The sequence below is a fragment of the Phyllostomus hastatus genome, unplaced genomic scaffold (assembly GCF_019186645.2).
Source record: "Phyllostomus hastatus isolate PE091 unplaced genomic scaffold, TTU_PhHast_1.1 phas_contig_38, whole genome shotgun sequence".
Classification (NCBI taxonomy): Eukaryota; Metazoa; Chordata; class Mammalia; order Chiroptera; family Phyllostomidae; genus Phyllostomus; species Phyllostomus hastatus.
Window position 1 is genome coordinate 27013263 of NW_025333869.1, and position 17603 is coordinate 27030865.

A 17603-nucleotide genomic window follows, 5' to 3' on the forward strand; every position below is an offset into this window, starting at 1 on the left:
TATTACTTGGTTGACTCTGTGGGGCAGTGGGGAGAAGTCACCCAAAAAAGGAGTTGTCCTCTCAGAGATCAGGAGGCCAGAGTTCCTGTCCATCCCAGGGTCCCAGCACAGCTCTGAGTGTCCAAGCTGTAAGTATTGGCTCCATCCCATCCCTAGGGTTGTCTGGGACAAAGGCTAGGGCCTGGCCTGGCTGTCAACGCTGCTTGGGCTTTATTTCCCCATGGATGGTGTCTTCCTCGCTGGTTCCCATTCATTCTTTTCCCTTGTTCAACAGCTCTGATCTGTTACTATGTGTCAAGCACTGAGCTAGATGCTGGGGATACAATCCAGATGAGACACCTCTGTGTTCCACCCCAAACCCTCTTGGCCTCATACTTGATTCCACCCGGGCCAGGGGATACAGTTCTTTGAACAGGCGCAACAGGGCAGGGTCTTACTCCCAGCCTGCCCTGGGGCTCCTGCAAGACCAGGGTTTGAAAGGCCTGCTTCGTACTTGTACACATGCAACCTGAAGTGGAGGGGGGTTCATGCAGGTGGGGCTGCTGCTGACTAATGGGAGCTAATGGAAAATGTTTCCCCTCTTTCACCTCCTGGGTGGAAACTTCATCCGCAAGCCTCGTCATGGGGTCCCAGGGGCATTAGCAACCCCATTGTGGTGGCCAATGCGACAATGCATCCATACAGGCACTTTCTCTCCTTTCTTCTTTCCTTCCTCCTCGTTTCTCACGCCTTCTGCCGGAGATCATTTCCCAGATAAATCCTCTGTGCGAAGCATCTGTCTCTCGGTCAGCTTTCAGGAGAACCCAAGCTGAGACAAGTGATGAACAAAATACACAAAAATTCCCACCTTCATGGAGCGTTCAGTTCAATAGAAGAGACAGAAAATAAACCGCATGAATGAGGAAAGTGTAGTTTCACAGTGATGAGTGCTAAGAGAAAAGCAACTCTAGGAAGGGGGACAGGGAATTCATGAAGGAGGAAGACCGCAAGTTTATTGAGGGCAGCCAAGGACGATCCCACCAAGGACGGGACATTTGACCAGAAGAGAGGGAGGGCCAGCCACGCTGAGAGCCGAGAGCAGAGCACCTCAGGCAGTGGAAACAATGAGTGCAAAGACCTGGGGCATTCAAGGAACAGTCGAGTCTGACCCCAAGTCTCTGGCCTCAGCAGGTGGATGGCTGGTGTGGTTGTTCTCTTAGACGTGGAAGACAGCTGCAGGGGCAGGCTGGGGTGATATCAGGAGTCGGTGCTAGAAACTTTAGGTGTGGGGTGTCAGCTGCTATTAGATGTCCAAGTGGAGGTGTTGAGTAGTCAGAGCACATGAATCCAAGGGGGAAAGGTCACTTAGGAGGGGTTTAAAGCCATGGGGCTGGAGGAGCTCACCAAGGGAGTGTGAGCAGGCAGAAAAGGCAAATGAGACCCTCAGATGCTAAGAGACTGGGGAAGAGGAACAGGCAACAGAGACCAAGAAGGGGTGGCCATAGAAGTTGGAGAAAAACCAGGCAAGGTTGCTGTCTTCAAAGACAAACAAGAAAGCATTTCAAGGAGAGGGTGATCGGCTGGCCAAGGGCTATGGATAAGCTGAGGAAACAAGGAGAGAACATTGGATTTAGACACGAGGAGGTCACTGGTGATCTTGACAAGAGCAAGTTGGGTGGCAGGGTGGGGACCAGGGTCCTGTGAGGGAGGTGTGAGAGTGAGGGAGAGGAGAGAAATCAGAGATAGTATCAACACTCTTCCCGCGGGTCGTCATGAAGGGAGGGAAGGAAAGAGCTAAGGCGGTGGGTAGCAAGCCCACTGCAGGGGTAGCAAGATCCAGAAAGGTCGGCTGGCTTGTTGGTTGGTTGGTTTGGTTTCAGACAGCAGGAGGAACAGTGTGTTTATGTGCTCAGGAGCGTGACCCAGCTGGTTCCTCAAGAAGATTGGTACAGTTGGTAAACCCTGACCAAACTAACCGGGGAAAATGAAGATGGTCTAATTATCTGTATCAGGAATAAAAAGACACAATCACTACAGGTTCAACAGATGCTAAAAGGATAATCAGGTTGAATGTTTATTTCTTCCTTTTGTTCCAAACCGTTGACTTGAGTCCCCATTTCCTTCCCTTCACTGCTGGTTCCGTGTGTATTTTTCTTTGTTTCACTTTATATAGCCTTCACTTCTCTGTATCCATGAGTCTGTTTCTATTTTGTTTGTTAGTTTATTTTGTTCATTAGGTTCCACATATGAGTGAAATCATATGGTACAGAGAATCCAAAAATAAGCCCACACATACATGGACAATTGATTTTCAACAAATCAGTAGCATTTAACAACTGGCACTGGAGAAACTGGGTGTTCACACACAAAATAAGTGAATTTCAATTCATACCTTGCACCACATGCAAAAATTAACTCAGAATGGACCATTGTAATGTACAGTTAAGTTAAGTAATAGCTTTACTTAAGGGTAAGACTTCTGAAAGAAAACACAGGAGAAAACCTCTGTGACCCTGGGTCAGGCAAGGATTTCGTAGATGTGACTCCAAAGGCACAACGCACAGGAGGAGACGCTGGGCTTCAGAAAGCTGGGACTTGTGCTTTGTAAAAACGTTGTCAAGAGAATGAAAAGACAAGACACAGACTGGGAGAGAATGTTGGCAAACTGTATATTTGATAAAGGACGTGTATACAGATTTTATGAAGAATTCTCAAAACTCAATAATAAGAAAATGATACCATGGTAAAAAAGATTTGGACAGATGCTTTACTAAAGAAATTATGTAGATGGCGAGTCCACCCATGGAAAGATGCTTAACAGGACTGACTGCAGTCGAACCTCGGCTCTCCAAAGGCTGCCGTCTCCAACAATTCGGTTCTTGGCCGTGTTGGTCACGGGGAAGAAGTGTCTCCCCTGTCGAACAAAACTCCAGTTCCCAACCAGACAACCCTGTCACATTGACACCTGTGTGGCCAGTTACCTGTCTCTTGGGTGACAGACAAAGGAGAGAAGGTGTGAGCATGAGTGTGGTTTGGTTTTCAAACAAATCGGTTCTTCAACAGCCTTCCAGAATGAATGAAGTTCGAGAACCAAGGTTTCACTGTATTAAGGAAATGCAAAGTAAAACCACAATGAAATCTCACCACACAAAATGAAAAAGGCCGACCATACCAAATGCTGGCAAGAATGTAGGAGAGAGAAAGTCATGCAACCAACTTTGGAATATGCTCTGCAATTTCTTAAAAAGAGATTCACTTACCATATGATCCGGTTTTCCACTCTGAGATATTTACCGGAGAGAAATGAAAGTACAGTTGGCCCTTGAGTAACACGGGTTTGAACTGTGTGGGTCCACTTATACACGGATTTTTTTCAATAAGTACAGCTGACCCTATGTATCCATGGGTTTTACATCTGCAGATTCAACCAACTGTGGATTGAAAACAGCATTTTTGCATTCCCAACTGCTGATTCCCAACCACAGGACAAAAATACTGCTTTGTATCCTCAGCTGGACCAACTATAATTATGTTTGGGGAGAGGAGCATCAAAGTTATTCCCAGCTGTTTGGCTGCCCGGGGGGTTGGCACCCCAATCCATGTGTTATCCAAGGGTCAACAGTATATTTCTATAGAAAGACGTGTACATGAATGCTAACAGCAGCTTTATCTGTGATAACAATAACAAATAAAAACAATACGAATGTCCATCAGTCAGTGAATGGGTAAATAAACTACGTTGCATCCACACAATGGAATACCACTCAGAAATAAAAAGGAACAGGCTGGTAGACACTACAAAATAAATAAATCTCAAAATCCTTCTGTCAAGTAAAAGAACCCAGACAAATGAAGAGTACATACTGTATGAGTCCGCTTATAAGAAATTTTAGAACCTACAAGGTAATTTAAAGAGACAGAAAGCAGATTCGTGGTGTTTTGAGAACAAGCAGGGGGTTGGGAGGGAGGGCTGTAAAGAAGGATTACTAAAGGACAAGAGGAAATTGTTCACGGTGATGGACATGCTCATTATCTTGACTGTGGTGATGGCTTCATTAATGACATTTAATATCTGTCACTTTAAATATATGCAGTTTATGTAAAGTATACCTCAATAAACTTAAAAAGTAAGTTTGGAGAGTATTGTATTCAGAATTTTTATACAAAGCCAGTCTTGCTTAATGCATTTTATCTGTTTCTCTTGAAATTATATAACAAACGTCCAAAATCCAAGCCCACAAACCTCCTCTAGTTCCACAAGTATGGTGGGCTGCTCCTGATACTGTGGGAGGAGGCCTAGTTTTGAGGGTCATTCACTCTTCCATTCCTGTGAGACAACGGGTCAAGATGATGTCGCTGGCTTTAAGCACAAAGGGGTGCGATAGGAGAGTCGTCCCACCCACAGGACCAAAAACGTCCTCTCCACCTCTCCACGTGCTCTGCTTGCTTTCCGGAGAAGTGAGTGGCCGAGGTTTGAACGAAAAGGAAACTACCCGCGGGAGCTCAGTCGTCCGAGGGCGCCACCCTGTGGCCCCTGGTGCACACAGCAGCAATGTGAGGTGAGCGGGTCAGGGGAGAGAGGGAGACCGAGGTGGCCGAAGTTTCCAGGTTAGGGGTGAAGTGACTTTGGATGCGCAGCCTCCGAGCAGCCCGGAACCCCCTCCATGCCCCCGCGTCTCCCGCGGCCCCCGCGGCCCCCGCGGCAGCTGCCTGCCCCTCTGCGCACAGAGCCGGAGCCCGGGGGCCCTGACGTGGAGACTGGTCAGGCCTCGTGTCCAGAGGTCAAAGTGGGGGCCAGGCGGGGCTCCGGCAGTGGCTGTGGCCAGCCCTGGTTTTGCACGCCTCCTACCGTGTGTCCGCGGGAGGCCACGGAGCCAGCAGAGCAGGGGGCGGACTGCCGTGAGACACTGGTCCGGGTCCCGGCTTTGTCGGTCCCTAGCCGTGCGCCTTGGGCGAGTTACTGAACTGCTCTGCGCCTCGGTTTCTCCATCCGTAAAATGAAGATGAAGAGGATTACCACAAACAGTTGTGAGAAGTAAAGGAATGAACAGCTGTAAGAGTTTTAGACAAGTACGAGTCTAGTCACGAAGTAGGCTGGCGGCCGTGTCTGCTCTCGCTGCCCGTTTGGAAGTCCCTCCGCGGCCCTTCGCTGCATCAGACAGCTCTGGCCTTCACGCGGGGGAGACCGAGTGTCCGGCCGCTGGACTCCGGGGTGTGATGGACAGTTCCCTTAACACCCTTAGATTAAGTTAATCGGGTTTGGGACCCCTGCTGTTTCATGTCTATTGCCCTGGCTGCTAAGAACCTCTTAGAAAATCTAGAAGTCTTGGGGCAGGAAGGTGGGGCCGGACTGATCCGTGTAGGTTCTGCTATCTCCAGCAGGGGGCGATCGGCACCGAGCTTTGCTTGGCGTTCTGTACCTTCCACCCCGCCCCAATCCCTGGGAACAACTGTTTACTGAAGGCGGGAAGGTCACCGTGGTTCTAAAGCAACCGGTGCATCTGTGGGCACCGCTCCTTCCCGGACCCTGACTTTCCTAGTTCCCATCTGCCCCACTGTCCGGAGGAGGAGCCTCCTGCCATAGGTGACCTGGCCTTTGTTTCCCAGTCTGTAAAGTAGGAAGTCACCTCTGCCTCCTCCCCTGAAGTTTCCCACAAGTAAATTCCTAGCAGAAAGGACCAGCTCCAGGCCCAGCCCACAAGCACAGCCGGGAAGAGCCATTTCCTTAAGTGGCAACGGCAAAGAATGGGAGAGGCCATTCCAGATCAGGAGCAGGCAGCACCCACCAGCTGCAGATTCTCCCAGGCCTCATTGTCCCAAAGTGTCCCAGATCATCCCAAATCTCGGCCCCAGGGTGGCCCCTTTAATTCTGCACCAACAAGGAGCTGCCAAGTCCACATTCAGGCCTTCCTCACCCCCTCCCCACCCAAACGACACAAATGAAAGACAAAAAAAAAAATCAAGTCTTTATTGTTTGATTAATAAACTGGCTTGGAGGGGCAAGAGCAGAGTGCATGGGAAAACCCAGCCTTGATTAGTCAGGCACTTCTGTTAACTGTGTACAAAACGAATGTTACAAAATCATGTAAAAAATGGGTCAGCAAAGCAGCAGCCCTTGGGGAGGGCTCAAGGCACTTGGAGGCTGAGAAGTGGGCCCAGCCCGGGTCCTGTGGCTTGGCCGAGGGACTGGGGACCTGAGGTCTGCACCCTCCCCTCCTTCACCACAGGGCACCCCATTCTCCTCTCACCCCACTTACAAATCACTAAAAAACTGCCCCCAGAGGGGCATAAACATCAGAGGCTAAGAAGACACTGGCAAAAATGAAGCAGCCCTGAGCTGAGTGTTGAGCTCCTTGTTTCCCAGTGGCCCAGGCCTGGGAAAGGGCTACCCTTGCTCCCCATGCCCAGCAGTGTGAGGGGACACAAAACCTGGAGCTGGGGAGGGCCCCAGACTCTGTGCCCCAGGGAGGCAGTGGCCACGGGAGGCCTGAGCCAGCCATCAGAGCAAGCACAGCCTGGGCTTTGGTCAGTGCCAACTGTGGGGAGAAGGACCACTGTCCCGTCCAGCCCCCACGATGCAGTGCTATCCTGGCATGGTCCTGCAGAAGCTGCTGCCTGGGACAGGCCCTAAACGGGGTAGCACATGCAGCATCCCGTGCCTGTCGCCTCCATGCTGGGCTTGGCACCTGACCCCAGGAGCCCGTCAGTGAAGGTGGCAGAGTGTTCGGCGATGCTGTCTTCCACCCGGGTGATGTACAGGACCGTCAGCAGCACCCCCAGGAACTGAGAAGAAGGGGCAGAGTGGATGAGAGCCTGCTGGGGACCTGGGCAGCCCTCTTTGGCAGTCCCCAGCTCCCGGATACCCTGGCAACCAGTCATGAGAACTCAAGGCACCAGTGACCTGGGAAACCCCCAGAGCACAGCCTTCTCCCTGGCACCCACACCAGTCAAGTGGCCCCACCCTGGGCCCTCCGCTGCCCTCCCAGGTCATTCCAGAGACCTCCCCTGCTCCTCCTCAGCAGAGGCTTCTCCTTCTGGGATTCCTGTCTCCACCCACGCTACAACACTCGCCCTCTGGAGGACCTCGAGCAGGTCACTTAACCTCTCCAAGCCTCAGGTGCCTTCTCTGTAAGATGGGTGTGATAATAGTACCTACCTTGCAGAACCAAAGGAGACAGTGCCTGTGAAGCACTCGGAAGAGCCTTATAAGCAATGCTATTGCCGTTCTCCCTCTCCTTTCAGCCCTCCCAGGATGAGCCCCTTTGTACCTCCTCTGCACTCTGTAATCACTAGCCACCCTTCATCTGAACCTACAGCCTGCCCACCACCCCTGAGTGCAGTGGGGACCAGCCCACCTGGGGGAACAGGATGCCCAGCAGCAGGCCCGCCATGATGGCGTAGTTGTCCATGAACCAGATGAGCACGGCGTTGGTGCAGCCCCGCACGTAGATGACGTTCTGCACGCTGAGGCGCTGCACAGGAAGGACCTGCTGAGCGCCGCGCCCGGAAGAGCCCAGTCCCGACTCTGTCCCTCATGCGAGGTCTGGGCAGGTCCCTCGACCTCCCTGAACCTGTTTCTCGCATGCGGTATGAGAAGGTGGTTCCTGACCACTGGGTCTCAACAGGCAGCAGTGTTCCCTGTAACTCTAGAAACATTGTGGTGACGCTTCTGGTTGTCAGAGAATGGGGTTGGGGACTGGGGGACTTCAGAGCTAAGGGCAGTCCTAATTCACTGACAACCTCTCTGCCTGCCTGCCTGCCTGCCTCCCAGACGTTCCCCGGGCATTCACGTGGGTGAAAACCCATTCGTGACGGTCTGAGCCAAAAGCCTAACTCCAGGCACATATAAAAACCAGTGTTTTCCATGTAGTTTTATGACACACTGAATTTTCACAAATACTACTATGTATAAATTAAGGAACGATTATACTTTATTTTGTTCAAAACTTTATAGAGAGTTGTTCACCATTTAAAAAAAAACACATCAACTGCAAAAATAAAGCTCATGATGTGCGAGCTGCCGACATGACACCCCTGCCCTCCAGGGGGCGCTGTCCCACATGCAAGCGCCTGGCTGCCGGGCGGGGGGCGGGAGGGGGGGGGGGTCTTCCTCTGCACCTGTCTCATTCCTGAGCCCTCATGTGGTGAAGGATGGTCATAAATTGTTGTATTTTACTTCTTCCATCTCAGCTGGATTGTTGTTACTTGTTTTGAAATTAGGTGTGTGGATAGGCTGTATTATCTCTGAATTCCATTTCGGGATAATCACGAGGGCATAAACAACAGTTCATTACAAAAATTGGCCATTGGGTCTGAAGGCGTGAGAGCCACTGTGGGCCTACGGCTCTCCACCCGAAACATGCATCAGAATCACCTTCTGGGCCCCAAGGAGGAGCATCTCCCACAGGTTCCCAGGGGGTGCGGCTGCTGCTGGGTCTGGGACCTCTCTCAAGAACCACTACCCAGAGGCATCTCAAGTCACTACTTTCAGCTCCCTTCTCAGCACTGAGCCAGCTCCTCTCCTAGTCCAGGTGTGTAGCACAGGAAGCTGACCCGCGAGGCATCCCTCGGAGGGTTCTCTGTCCCCCGGGACTCCTGGGTCCCAGGCGCAGACAGCCGATTATGAGTCATCTGAAAACTGGTGGCTCTGAGGACACGAGCGTGCCTCACAGACAAGCCCACAGCAGGCCACCTCTCCCAGCCTAGGGGGTTCCTGGCTCCCTGCGCCCCTCTGTGTCTGCGTAGGAGTCCCTGGCTACTGTTCAAAGCCAGAAATGTTGGAAAATCTTAGCAACCCACCCCTAGAAACCCTCCAATCACTCCGGATAGGAAGGAAGAGCAACCTTTCTGGAGGAGATTTCAAAGACATTACCTCCTTGTCAATAGTTCTGTAGCCACACATGGTGTTGACAACGCTCGTCTGAAACAGAAAGGTGTATTAGCTAACACTTGCACAGTGCTTACCGTCAAAGACACTAGTAATAATATTCTCCCCGTTTCATGGACAAAGGAACTGAGGCACAGAGTTGCACTGTCCAGTGTGGCTGGAGCTGAGATTCCCACTCGGGCAGTCTGCCTCAACTCTGCATCTTAACATTCCACCTCCAAGAAATGTGCTGGGGGGAAAGGTGGGAGGGCTAGTTCTGTGGCACTCCGGTGGGAACCACCCCTTGACCAGCAGCCAGCGGCAGACTAGGAGCACAGATGAAAGTGTGGCCCCCCCCAGGCTCCCCCTCCCCACCCTGCCAGAGGCACAGCTGTGCTGGCTCAGTGACGCATTGTCTCAGAGGCCAGGCTGGGCTTCTCCTGCCCTGCTGGCTATCCTGAAGAAAAACCTCGGACTTCGGCGGGGACCTGGCTGGTGGTGCTTTATCGGAGGGCAAGGCCAGGACCTCTGACCACACTTCCCTGCCCCAGCCGATGGCTACCCCACCAGTGAGAGGAAGTGCCGCCCCAGTTCCTTTCTGGGAAGACAGTTGTTCGCCAAAACTTCCAGATGCTGATCAATCTAGGTTGGTCCTAGACCCCATCCCATCCCTTCCCTTCCCAGTGAGTGTAAGTCACAGGGCTGGCAGGGGCACTTCACATCATGCCTGTGGCCCTGCGCAGTCTCCTCCTCCTATCAGGTGAGAGAGATAGCTAGATGCCCCAGTCCCCCCTCCACATCTAAGTGAAAGCTGCTGTGGGGGCATGGTGCCAGCAGTGACACAGGAGGACAGCGGAGAAGCCGTGTGGTCCCTGGTGTCGTGCTGCCTGGTCCAGGTCCCACACTGTCACTTATGAGCTCTGTGACCAGCCTTCCGCCTGCTGCTGAGGGGCTGGCTCATGGAGGCACTCAGTAAGTATCTGTTGAAGGAATGAATGAAAGAATGGGCTCCTTGGTCTCTTCCATAAGCAGTGGAATCAGTGAACCCACCTCACGGGGCTGTTTGAACACCAGGTGAGAGACACACAGAAATGCCTGTCCCAGGGCCACACACAGAAGAGCACACGAATGCTGGCTGGAGTGACTCTGTTACTATCCCAGCTTCTGCAAAGGCAAGGAAGGACATCTGCTCTCCTTCCAAAAGAGCGGATTGGATCTCAGACATCACCCAGATCGGTCTAAATGTCAGGACCTGGTGTGTGAGCAAAACAACTTCACTCAGTCTCCACTGCCTCCGCGTGCCCTTAGACCCAGCATCCACTTAGCATTTCTGGCCCGTCCAGGCCATGAACATGACCCTATGCAGAGGGTCAGGCCAGGAACGGGTCCATGAGGGCATGATGGGAGCTTTCTACCTTGTTTATTCACTCACTCAGGCATTCACTGAACAAACAGTGACTGGACACCTGTTACGTGCCAATCACTGTTCTAGGTATTTGGAATGTAGAAGAACAAAACAAAGACCTTGCCTTCACAGTTCTAGGTTAAAAAGAGGAACTGATGATGAACATAACAGACAAGCAAACCATACAGTATGTAAGCAGGTGACAAGAGTAACTTTTCTCCTCACTGAGGGTCCAGCCCGGGCTGAGGGGCCACAGCCCCTGCTCTGAGAGGGGACACGCAGCTGGCAGAGGCCTCCCTTACACCTAGAGCCCGGACCCTCCCTGGCCCTGGGGGGACTCGCCTCCCCTTCCAGGAGAGCTCCCCTCAGAGGAGGGGACATGATGCATCTGTGGTCTTTCCAAACATAAAGCCCGCCTGGCTGTCACCACAGAATCACTGTTCTGCAGGGGCTCTGCCAAAGGCCCAGGGTCCCAAGACAAGCTGTGCGGCGGCTGCTTCCACCCACCACAGCGCCACATGGCGGGACCTCAGGACGGGGACTCCTAAGCAGCCAAAGATCAATGCAGCGAGGTTCATACATGCGTCCTCTCACCCTGACCCAGGACTAGCGAGCTGGCTCATTGGGGGTCTGGGCAGCTAAAAAAGGGAGAGGGAGCATCAGGGACAGGCCCCCAAAGGGTAGCCAACAAAAAGGGTGTGAGTATCGATAAAAGCTAGACACAGAGGCACAGCAGTCTGAGGCCACTTAATGTCGGACAAAGCTGCCCTTTATACCCACGGGTCTTGGGGGGCATTCCCAGTGTAACTGAACTTTACAGGAACTTTAGAAGCCAACACGCAGCTCTGTTGCTCCAAATCCTCTCCAGAGGACCAGGAGAGCTGACCATGCAGCTCCTGTCCGAAGGTTAGCAGGCTCCAGCAGGAACCGTTCAAGTCTGGAGGCAGGCAAGAAGAACCCTCTTACTCAGGGGAGGGTCAAGCCCTACCCAAATCCCCTGCAGGAAGCCCAGGATGAGATATTTCTTCTAAAGCTGAGACCTAGGGGGAAAGTGACTTTCCCTGGAGAATTGGTACGTCTGCTCGTGTGAAACATCGGTGATGTAACAGGCCACATCTGCCTTTTTCCCTTTGGCTGCAAGGAAGCTCTAAGCCACCAAACACAAGGCTCCTTTCCAGTGATTCAATAAGCCCTTTAGGCCTATGGATCAGTAGTTTATATTTTCTCCATCATCTGTTGCCCCCTATTTTGGAATATATTTTCCATGATTCTGATTTTTTTTTAGTTTAGTGTTTTATTCTCTGTATTTCCTTGGCTGAATGAGATAGTATAAAATAAGTAGATTCACACACACATAGAATCTATTCTATCAAGGAAGGAAGCACCCTCTTTCACACTTAGAGAAAACCATCCCAGTGTGGGAGACACAGGGAGAACCACAGTTTTGTCACATGGGACCAGAGATAACACAGCCCAGTGCCCGTCACCTCCCCACCGGGGGGTGGGGGGGTTCCATTGAGAGGCCAGCTTCAGATTCCCTTTCTCTGCAGGTGGCATGCGTGTTTACACTCCCAGCCTTCACCCCTCCCCCAGGCTCCAAGCTCATCTCTAATGACCTCTTTGCCGCCCCTGCCGGCCTGTCGCACCAGCTCTCCAACCCCACACGTCCACGTGGAGCTCCTGATGCCCCCGACCTCTGTCCACACAGCCCTCCTCCTCGACCAATGGTGGCTCCCACCGTTCTCGTGGCTCAGGCCAAACTCTGGGTGTTCTCCTCAATCTCCTCTTTCACCCACCTCTGACCCCCAATCTGTCAGCAAATCCTGGTGGCTTACGTGCTAACCACAGCCAGAATCCAGCCATGTCGTGCCATCTCCGCGATGGCCACCTGGCCCTGAGCCTTCGCCTTCTCCCACCTGGCGTGGTGGGTGCTGTGAGGAGCTGCCTGGGCCCCTGTAGCTGCTGTGGTGGCATCCCTTACCCTGCAGCAATTGTCATGTGTGGTTAATTCTATGTGTCAACTTGACCAAGCTTTGGGGTACCCAGATACTTAGCCAAACATTCTGGGTGTTTCCGCAAGGGTGTTTTTCAATGAGACGAACAGTTCAATCAGTAGACTAAGGAAAGCAGATGGCCCTCCCTAATATGGGTGGGCCTCATCCAATCAAAGGCCCGAAGAGAGCAAAAAGGCTGCCCTTCCTCCAGGTAATCGAGAGCTCTTCCCAGCAGACTGTCTTCAGATCTGAACTGAAACACCAGCTCTCCCGGGTCTCCAGCCGGCCAGCCCTTGGGAGGCACCGAACCATCGGCTCCTCTGGACCTCAGGCCTTCAGCCTCGGACTCAGCCCAAAGCATCGGCTTGCTGGGTCTCCGGCTTGCTGGTTCACCCTTCAGTCCTTGGGACTTGCCTGCCTCCATAGTTCTGTGAGCCGATCCCTTGCAATAACCTCTTTATACAAACACACGCACACGCAGAGACCCATGCATCCTATCAGTTCTGTTCCTCTGCTGAACAGAGCCAGTGGGTCCCCTCGCAGGTGGGACAGTGTACTCATCCAATGCCTGGTCAAGGTGGGGTACACAGGCTTGGCCCCTTTGTCCCAGCATGGGACAGCTCTGAGGGATCATCCATGAAGATGCCACTGAGGTTCCTACCGAGGCTGCATCATTGCTCAACTTCTCCCTCTGCCCAGCTCTGCTTCTGTCGCGTCCCTTACAGGTGTTGGTCCTGGGAGCACCTCCTACTAAGCCTCCTGCTCACTAACCTGAATCTCAGACCCTGCTTCCCAGACTGCCTGGTTTGCGACACGCAGGCTGCTGCGCCAGCCCTTAACCAGACGCCCCGCATCCACCTCAGCACGCTCAGCAGCCACGGTGATCCTGGAAAAGCCCAAATCGTATCTGCCACACAGCCACGGAAGCCCTTTATGCCCTGTCACTCACAGGAACATCTGAGTTCTGATCGTAGCCTTCAGGGCACCCATAGCTTCTCTGGCTTCATTTGCTACCACCCTCGCTCTGCTGCAGCCACGCTGTCTCTGTTTCTCAAACACACCAGGCAATTCCCCCCTTGGGGCCTTCGCATTTGCTGGTCCCTCTGCCAGGAAGGCCCCTCCCCCAGATACACATGTCTTACCCCCTCACTTCCTTCAGAGTGTTTTGGAGAACTCACCTTCTCAATGTAAAATTGCAATCCTCCGTGTCCCTGCTTTATTTTTATCCTTAGCATTTATCACCTCCTAACATCCTCCTTTGCCTATTTATTTTGTCAGTTTTCCCCATGAGGACACCAGCTCCGTGCAGGCAGAGAGGTCTGCATGTGCTTGCTGCACCCCTGGAACCTGGAACCACATCTGGCAAATAGTAGGTCCTCAATAAATACTTGTTGAATGAATGAATGAATGCGTGAGTGAATGAATGAATACAAGTTGGGCATCCACATCTCAGCTTGGACATTCAGGTGCCACTGCCCTGGGTGAGGAAGTCCAGGATCGCCTCCCCCTGGCCTCTCTGAAAACCCTGGGCTCCTCCCCAGCACCCCTCTGCCCAGAGGGCCGCCCTAAAATGGCAGCTAAAATTTCCAAACAAGCCTCCTCTCCTGGGCTGGCCTCTTTTAGGGCTCTTGCATTTGTCACCGGCTCCCTGACTCATGGGCGAGGCCCCCACCCCCACCAGCAGCTGCTCAGTTTACAGAATCCAGCAGTGGGCACAGAAGGCTGGAGACGTCAGGAGAGAAATTTTCCATGACTGTCTGGAGCGTGATGAGTAAGTGCAAAGCTCTCTGCCTGTTCCAGCCCAGAAACCAGGCAGTTTGTGGGCACATTAGTCAAACACAGAGGACTGACGAAGCCTTTCTCACTCAGTGACTGCACAGGGCAGCCTTCCAAGGAGCTAAGCAGGTGCAGGAGTTGACAGGACCCTCCTGGTATTTACATCATTGGATCCCCTTCCAAGCGCCTTGTTACTGATGATCACCAGGCCCTCAAGCCCTGGAGACGCCCGATGCACAGGCCCCGCTCTGGCCCTCCGGCCAAGGCTGCAGAGCCGGCCACCCCTGCTAAGCCACCCTGGCCCGGAACCCTCTCCCGCTCCTGGTCTGGCTTGTCCAGTAGTCAGAGCACAGCTCTGGCGATGGCTGCCTGCCTCTCATTCCAGCCCTACTGACCTTGGGAAAGGCACCCAGCCTCTGAGTCCCTCAGTTTCCTCATCTGTACAATGGGTAAATAACAGTACCTGCCTCGCAGGGCAGCTGAAAGGACTAAATGAGTCAGGTTCCACTGAGGAACCTGGAGAGGCCTGCACGCGGTGAGTGCTCAGAAGAGGTGAACTACCGCTTCTAATAAAGGGAAGCTCCACCCCCAGGTACACCCCTTTCAATAGCCCTTAAGGCCCAGGAAGCCTGGACAGTGACCACCACCTGCTGCCCACCTCTCCCCACCCCCCGTCCTGAAAGACAAGAAAGGTACTTGACCAGCTGGGGTGGCCCCAGGAATAGGGAATACCGTGTTTCTGATGCAGCAGGTGTAGGGCACCCCACAGGCCAGGGGTCCGGGGGCGTTGCAGTCGTGATACTGGTTTTTGCTCCAATCTTGGTAGTCTTCCCCACCACAGCACTTAAACTGAGAGAGGAAGCAAGCAGAGAAGGGAGCTACTGTCACCACCAAGGCTGCGGGCAGACAGCAGGAGGGGGTCCCAGCAAGAGACAATCCAATTTATGATGTGGCCCACCCTGGCACTGGGAGCTACAGGGTGAACCTGAGGCCAGGGGTTGTCAGGTCAAGGCACTCCACAGCAGCATAGCTGCCCAGGAGGTAGCAAGCTCCTCATCACTGGAAAGGCATGCAAGCCAAGGCTGAGAGGCCTCTTCATGGGTCATCAGGGTGATGACTAAACACTGGATGGCAAAGTCCTTTCTTGACAAATGGATGCCATCGTCATGTCCCAGTGCAGGTCTCAGGCCAGAAAAATTGGCCTTTAAGGCCCCAAACACTAGGACCCTATGGCAGCCAAGACAACCCTGTGGCCCCTGCGCCACACTGACCTGCTCCTCACTGGCCCAGCGCTGCCTGCCCTGCCCTTAGCAAAGGGGCACATAGTCCTCCCATCCTGCCCTGGGCTCAGGACTGAGCGACGATGAGACTAGTCATCTCCCCCTTGGTTAGCTCCTCCTTGCATCTGCTCTCACTGTGGTGCCAGTACTGGGGAGAGTCGGTATTCTACTGGGGTGCAGGGTGGCCAGGCCCTGTTCTGGGCACTGGAGAGACAGGGTGAGCAGAGCACTGCGGCCCCTGCCCACGTGGGACACAGCCAGTGGGGGGAGACTGAACGTAAGCAGGACATGAAAAGGCCAGTGAGGCAGTGCCGTGTGTAGGAATGTGAAAACACAGGGGAAAGTGGGGGCAACTTTAGGTTAGGAGGTCAGGAATGGCCTGTGAGGAGATGATGACATTGACTCTGACACATGAACAATAGGAAAAAGGCCACACGTGCAAAGATCCTGCACAGAAATGAGTTGTATTTCAGCAGCAGGCACAGAGGTGAGCATGTGCGGAGCGCAGCAGGGGGAGTGGGAGGGGTGAGGCTGAGGGGGCCCCATGGGCCAGACGCACAAAGCCTGTGAGCAGGACAGCAGGGAGCTGGGGTTGTGTTCTGAGTGATAGGAGGTCGCTGGAGGGTTTAACTAGAGAAGTGACGCAGTCGGAGGTCCTGGTGGAAACATAAACCAGATACCTTTTACTGTACCCCCAGGGTCCGTATGGATATTAGGTTTTAGAAACTGAAAGTGCCTCTCTGTGGCACAGTGCAAAGGGCATTTGCTTTGCAACCAGCCAGACCAGTGTTCAAATCCTCACACCACCACTCCCAGCTGTGTGACTCCAGGCAAGTTGATCAGCCTCTCTGAGCCTCACATCCTCCTCTGTGAAGCAGGATGAGGAATCCCAGCTGTGCACAGCTGAACTGAGGATTACAAAGAGAGGCAGTGCACGATGCGCCCCGCACAGGGCCTGGCCCCAAGCGATGCCCAAAGAGCGCAAGTCACCCTCTCCAGCCCACTCCAGAAGAAACAAAATCCCCAAGCCAGCTGAGGGCTGCTTCCAGTAAAAACATCTTGCTCCACCCAACAGCCAGAGCTGGCAGGCACATCCCTGGCAGAGAAGGGCCTCCCAGAGGCTGCACCTGTTGTGACTGCAGTCAAGCCCTGAGCCAAGGGAGTGGCCGCCACGGGTGGCCCTGGGTGCAGTGAGATGTTGGTCCCCACTGATGGCTATCACGGGGGATCAGGCCACCATGGGCGATGAAGCCCTCAAGGTCATGTCCCGGGAGGTGCTGCCAGCCCTCAGGCTCTGCTCATCCTCACCTAGGACAACATGAGGAGGATGATCACCACAGCTGACACGTACTGACTGACATCTTACCACACGCCTGGCGCTGCTCTGAGCATTGATTAAGTCAAGGGACTGTCACAGTGATGCCAAGAGGAAGGGACCATCAGTATGCCCCTGGCACAGATGAGGAACCTGAGGATGGGGACTGAATGAGACCAGGAAGCCAAGCAGGACAGCGGCTGGCCTGCAGCTGCTGTCACCGCCCGGACAGACTTGGGTGGTCCTCAGGGGGAAAGAAGTCTTGCTCCGTCCCCAGTGCGAGGGAACAGACTCAGGGAAGAGTTCTGGTGGCACTGGGCTGTCCCTTGACTTGGCAGGGAGTGAGGTCCCCCCACTGAAGGGACTTGGCAGAAGGGACTTTTGAACTGTGTGGCTTAGAGGTCACTCCCATCTCAAGGAAGGAGGGTCACTGTCCATTGGAGAGGAAGACCCTGGGACCCTGCGGGGTGGTTTGTGGCTGCACCTGACCTTGCTCTTTTTGCTTTAGGGGGAGGGTCCACGTAACTGGAAAGGGACAGGTAGAGCAAGGACACTCCGGACCAGGCACGTGGGATGGCTGGTTGAGAAAGTCAAGCCCCATCCTCGGTGGCCATCCATGGCCCACCCTGGCCTCCCAACGTGGCCTTACTCTGGGAATGTGTGAGACACGTAACCCCTCACTCTCAGCCTCTGGAGCAGGGTCCCCGGCGGGGAGCAGAGGACAGGGGAGGCACGTCTCCAACCCACAGAGCCTGGCTCACCTCCTTCTGAACAAAATCCATGATGTTCTTGAAGTCCAGGTCGTCGTAGTAGTTCTTGATCCCTCTTCGAATGTTGTCGTTCAGAAAGTCAATGGTCTGTTTGGACAGAGAAATTAGGAAAGAAGAGAACCACACATGCCCCTGAGTCCAAGCCAAGATTTCCGAGAAGTTCCAATTGGAACAGAGTACATGAGTGGCCAGGTAACCCCTGCCCGCATGGAGCACCC

The 17603-nt window shown here is 53.5% G+C and overlaps 1 protein-coding gene across 1 annotated transcript in view; it reads right to left on the reverse strand.

Annotated features, from left to right (window-relative positions):
• Positions 1-5933: 5933 nt before the first annotated feature.
• The window catches only part of TSPAN15 (tetraspanin 15), a 52016-nt gene continuing 40346 nt past the window's right edge, over positions 5934-17603 (reverse strand). Inside the window, exons 4-8 of the mRNA XM_045842189.1 lie at positions 17377-17472; positions 14753-14869; positions 8852-8899; positions 7335-7451; positions 5934-6762 (exon numbers count right to left, since the gene is read on the reverse strand). Coding sequence (XP_045698145.1) covers positions 6607-6762; positions 7335-7451; positions 8852-8899; positions 14753-14869; positions 17377-17472 — 534 coding nt within the window. The 3' untranslated portion in view covers positions 5934-6606. The remainder of the gene's footprint in view (positions 6763-7334; positions 7452-8851; positions 8900-14752; positions 14870-17376; positions 17473-17603) is intronic.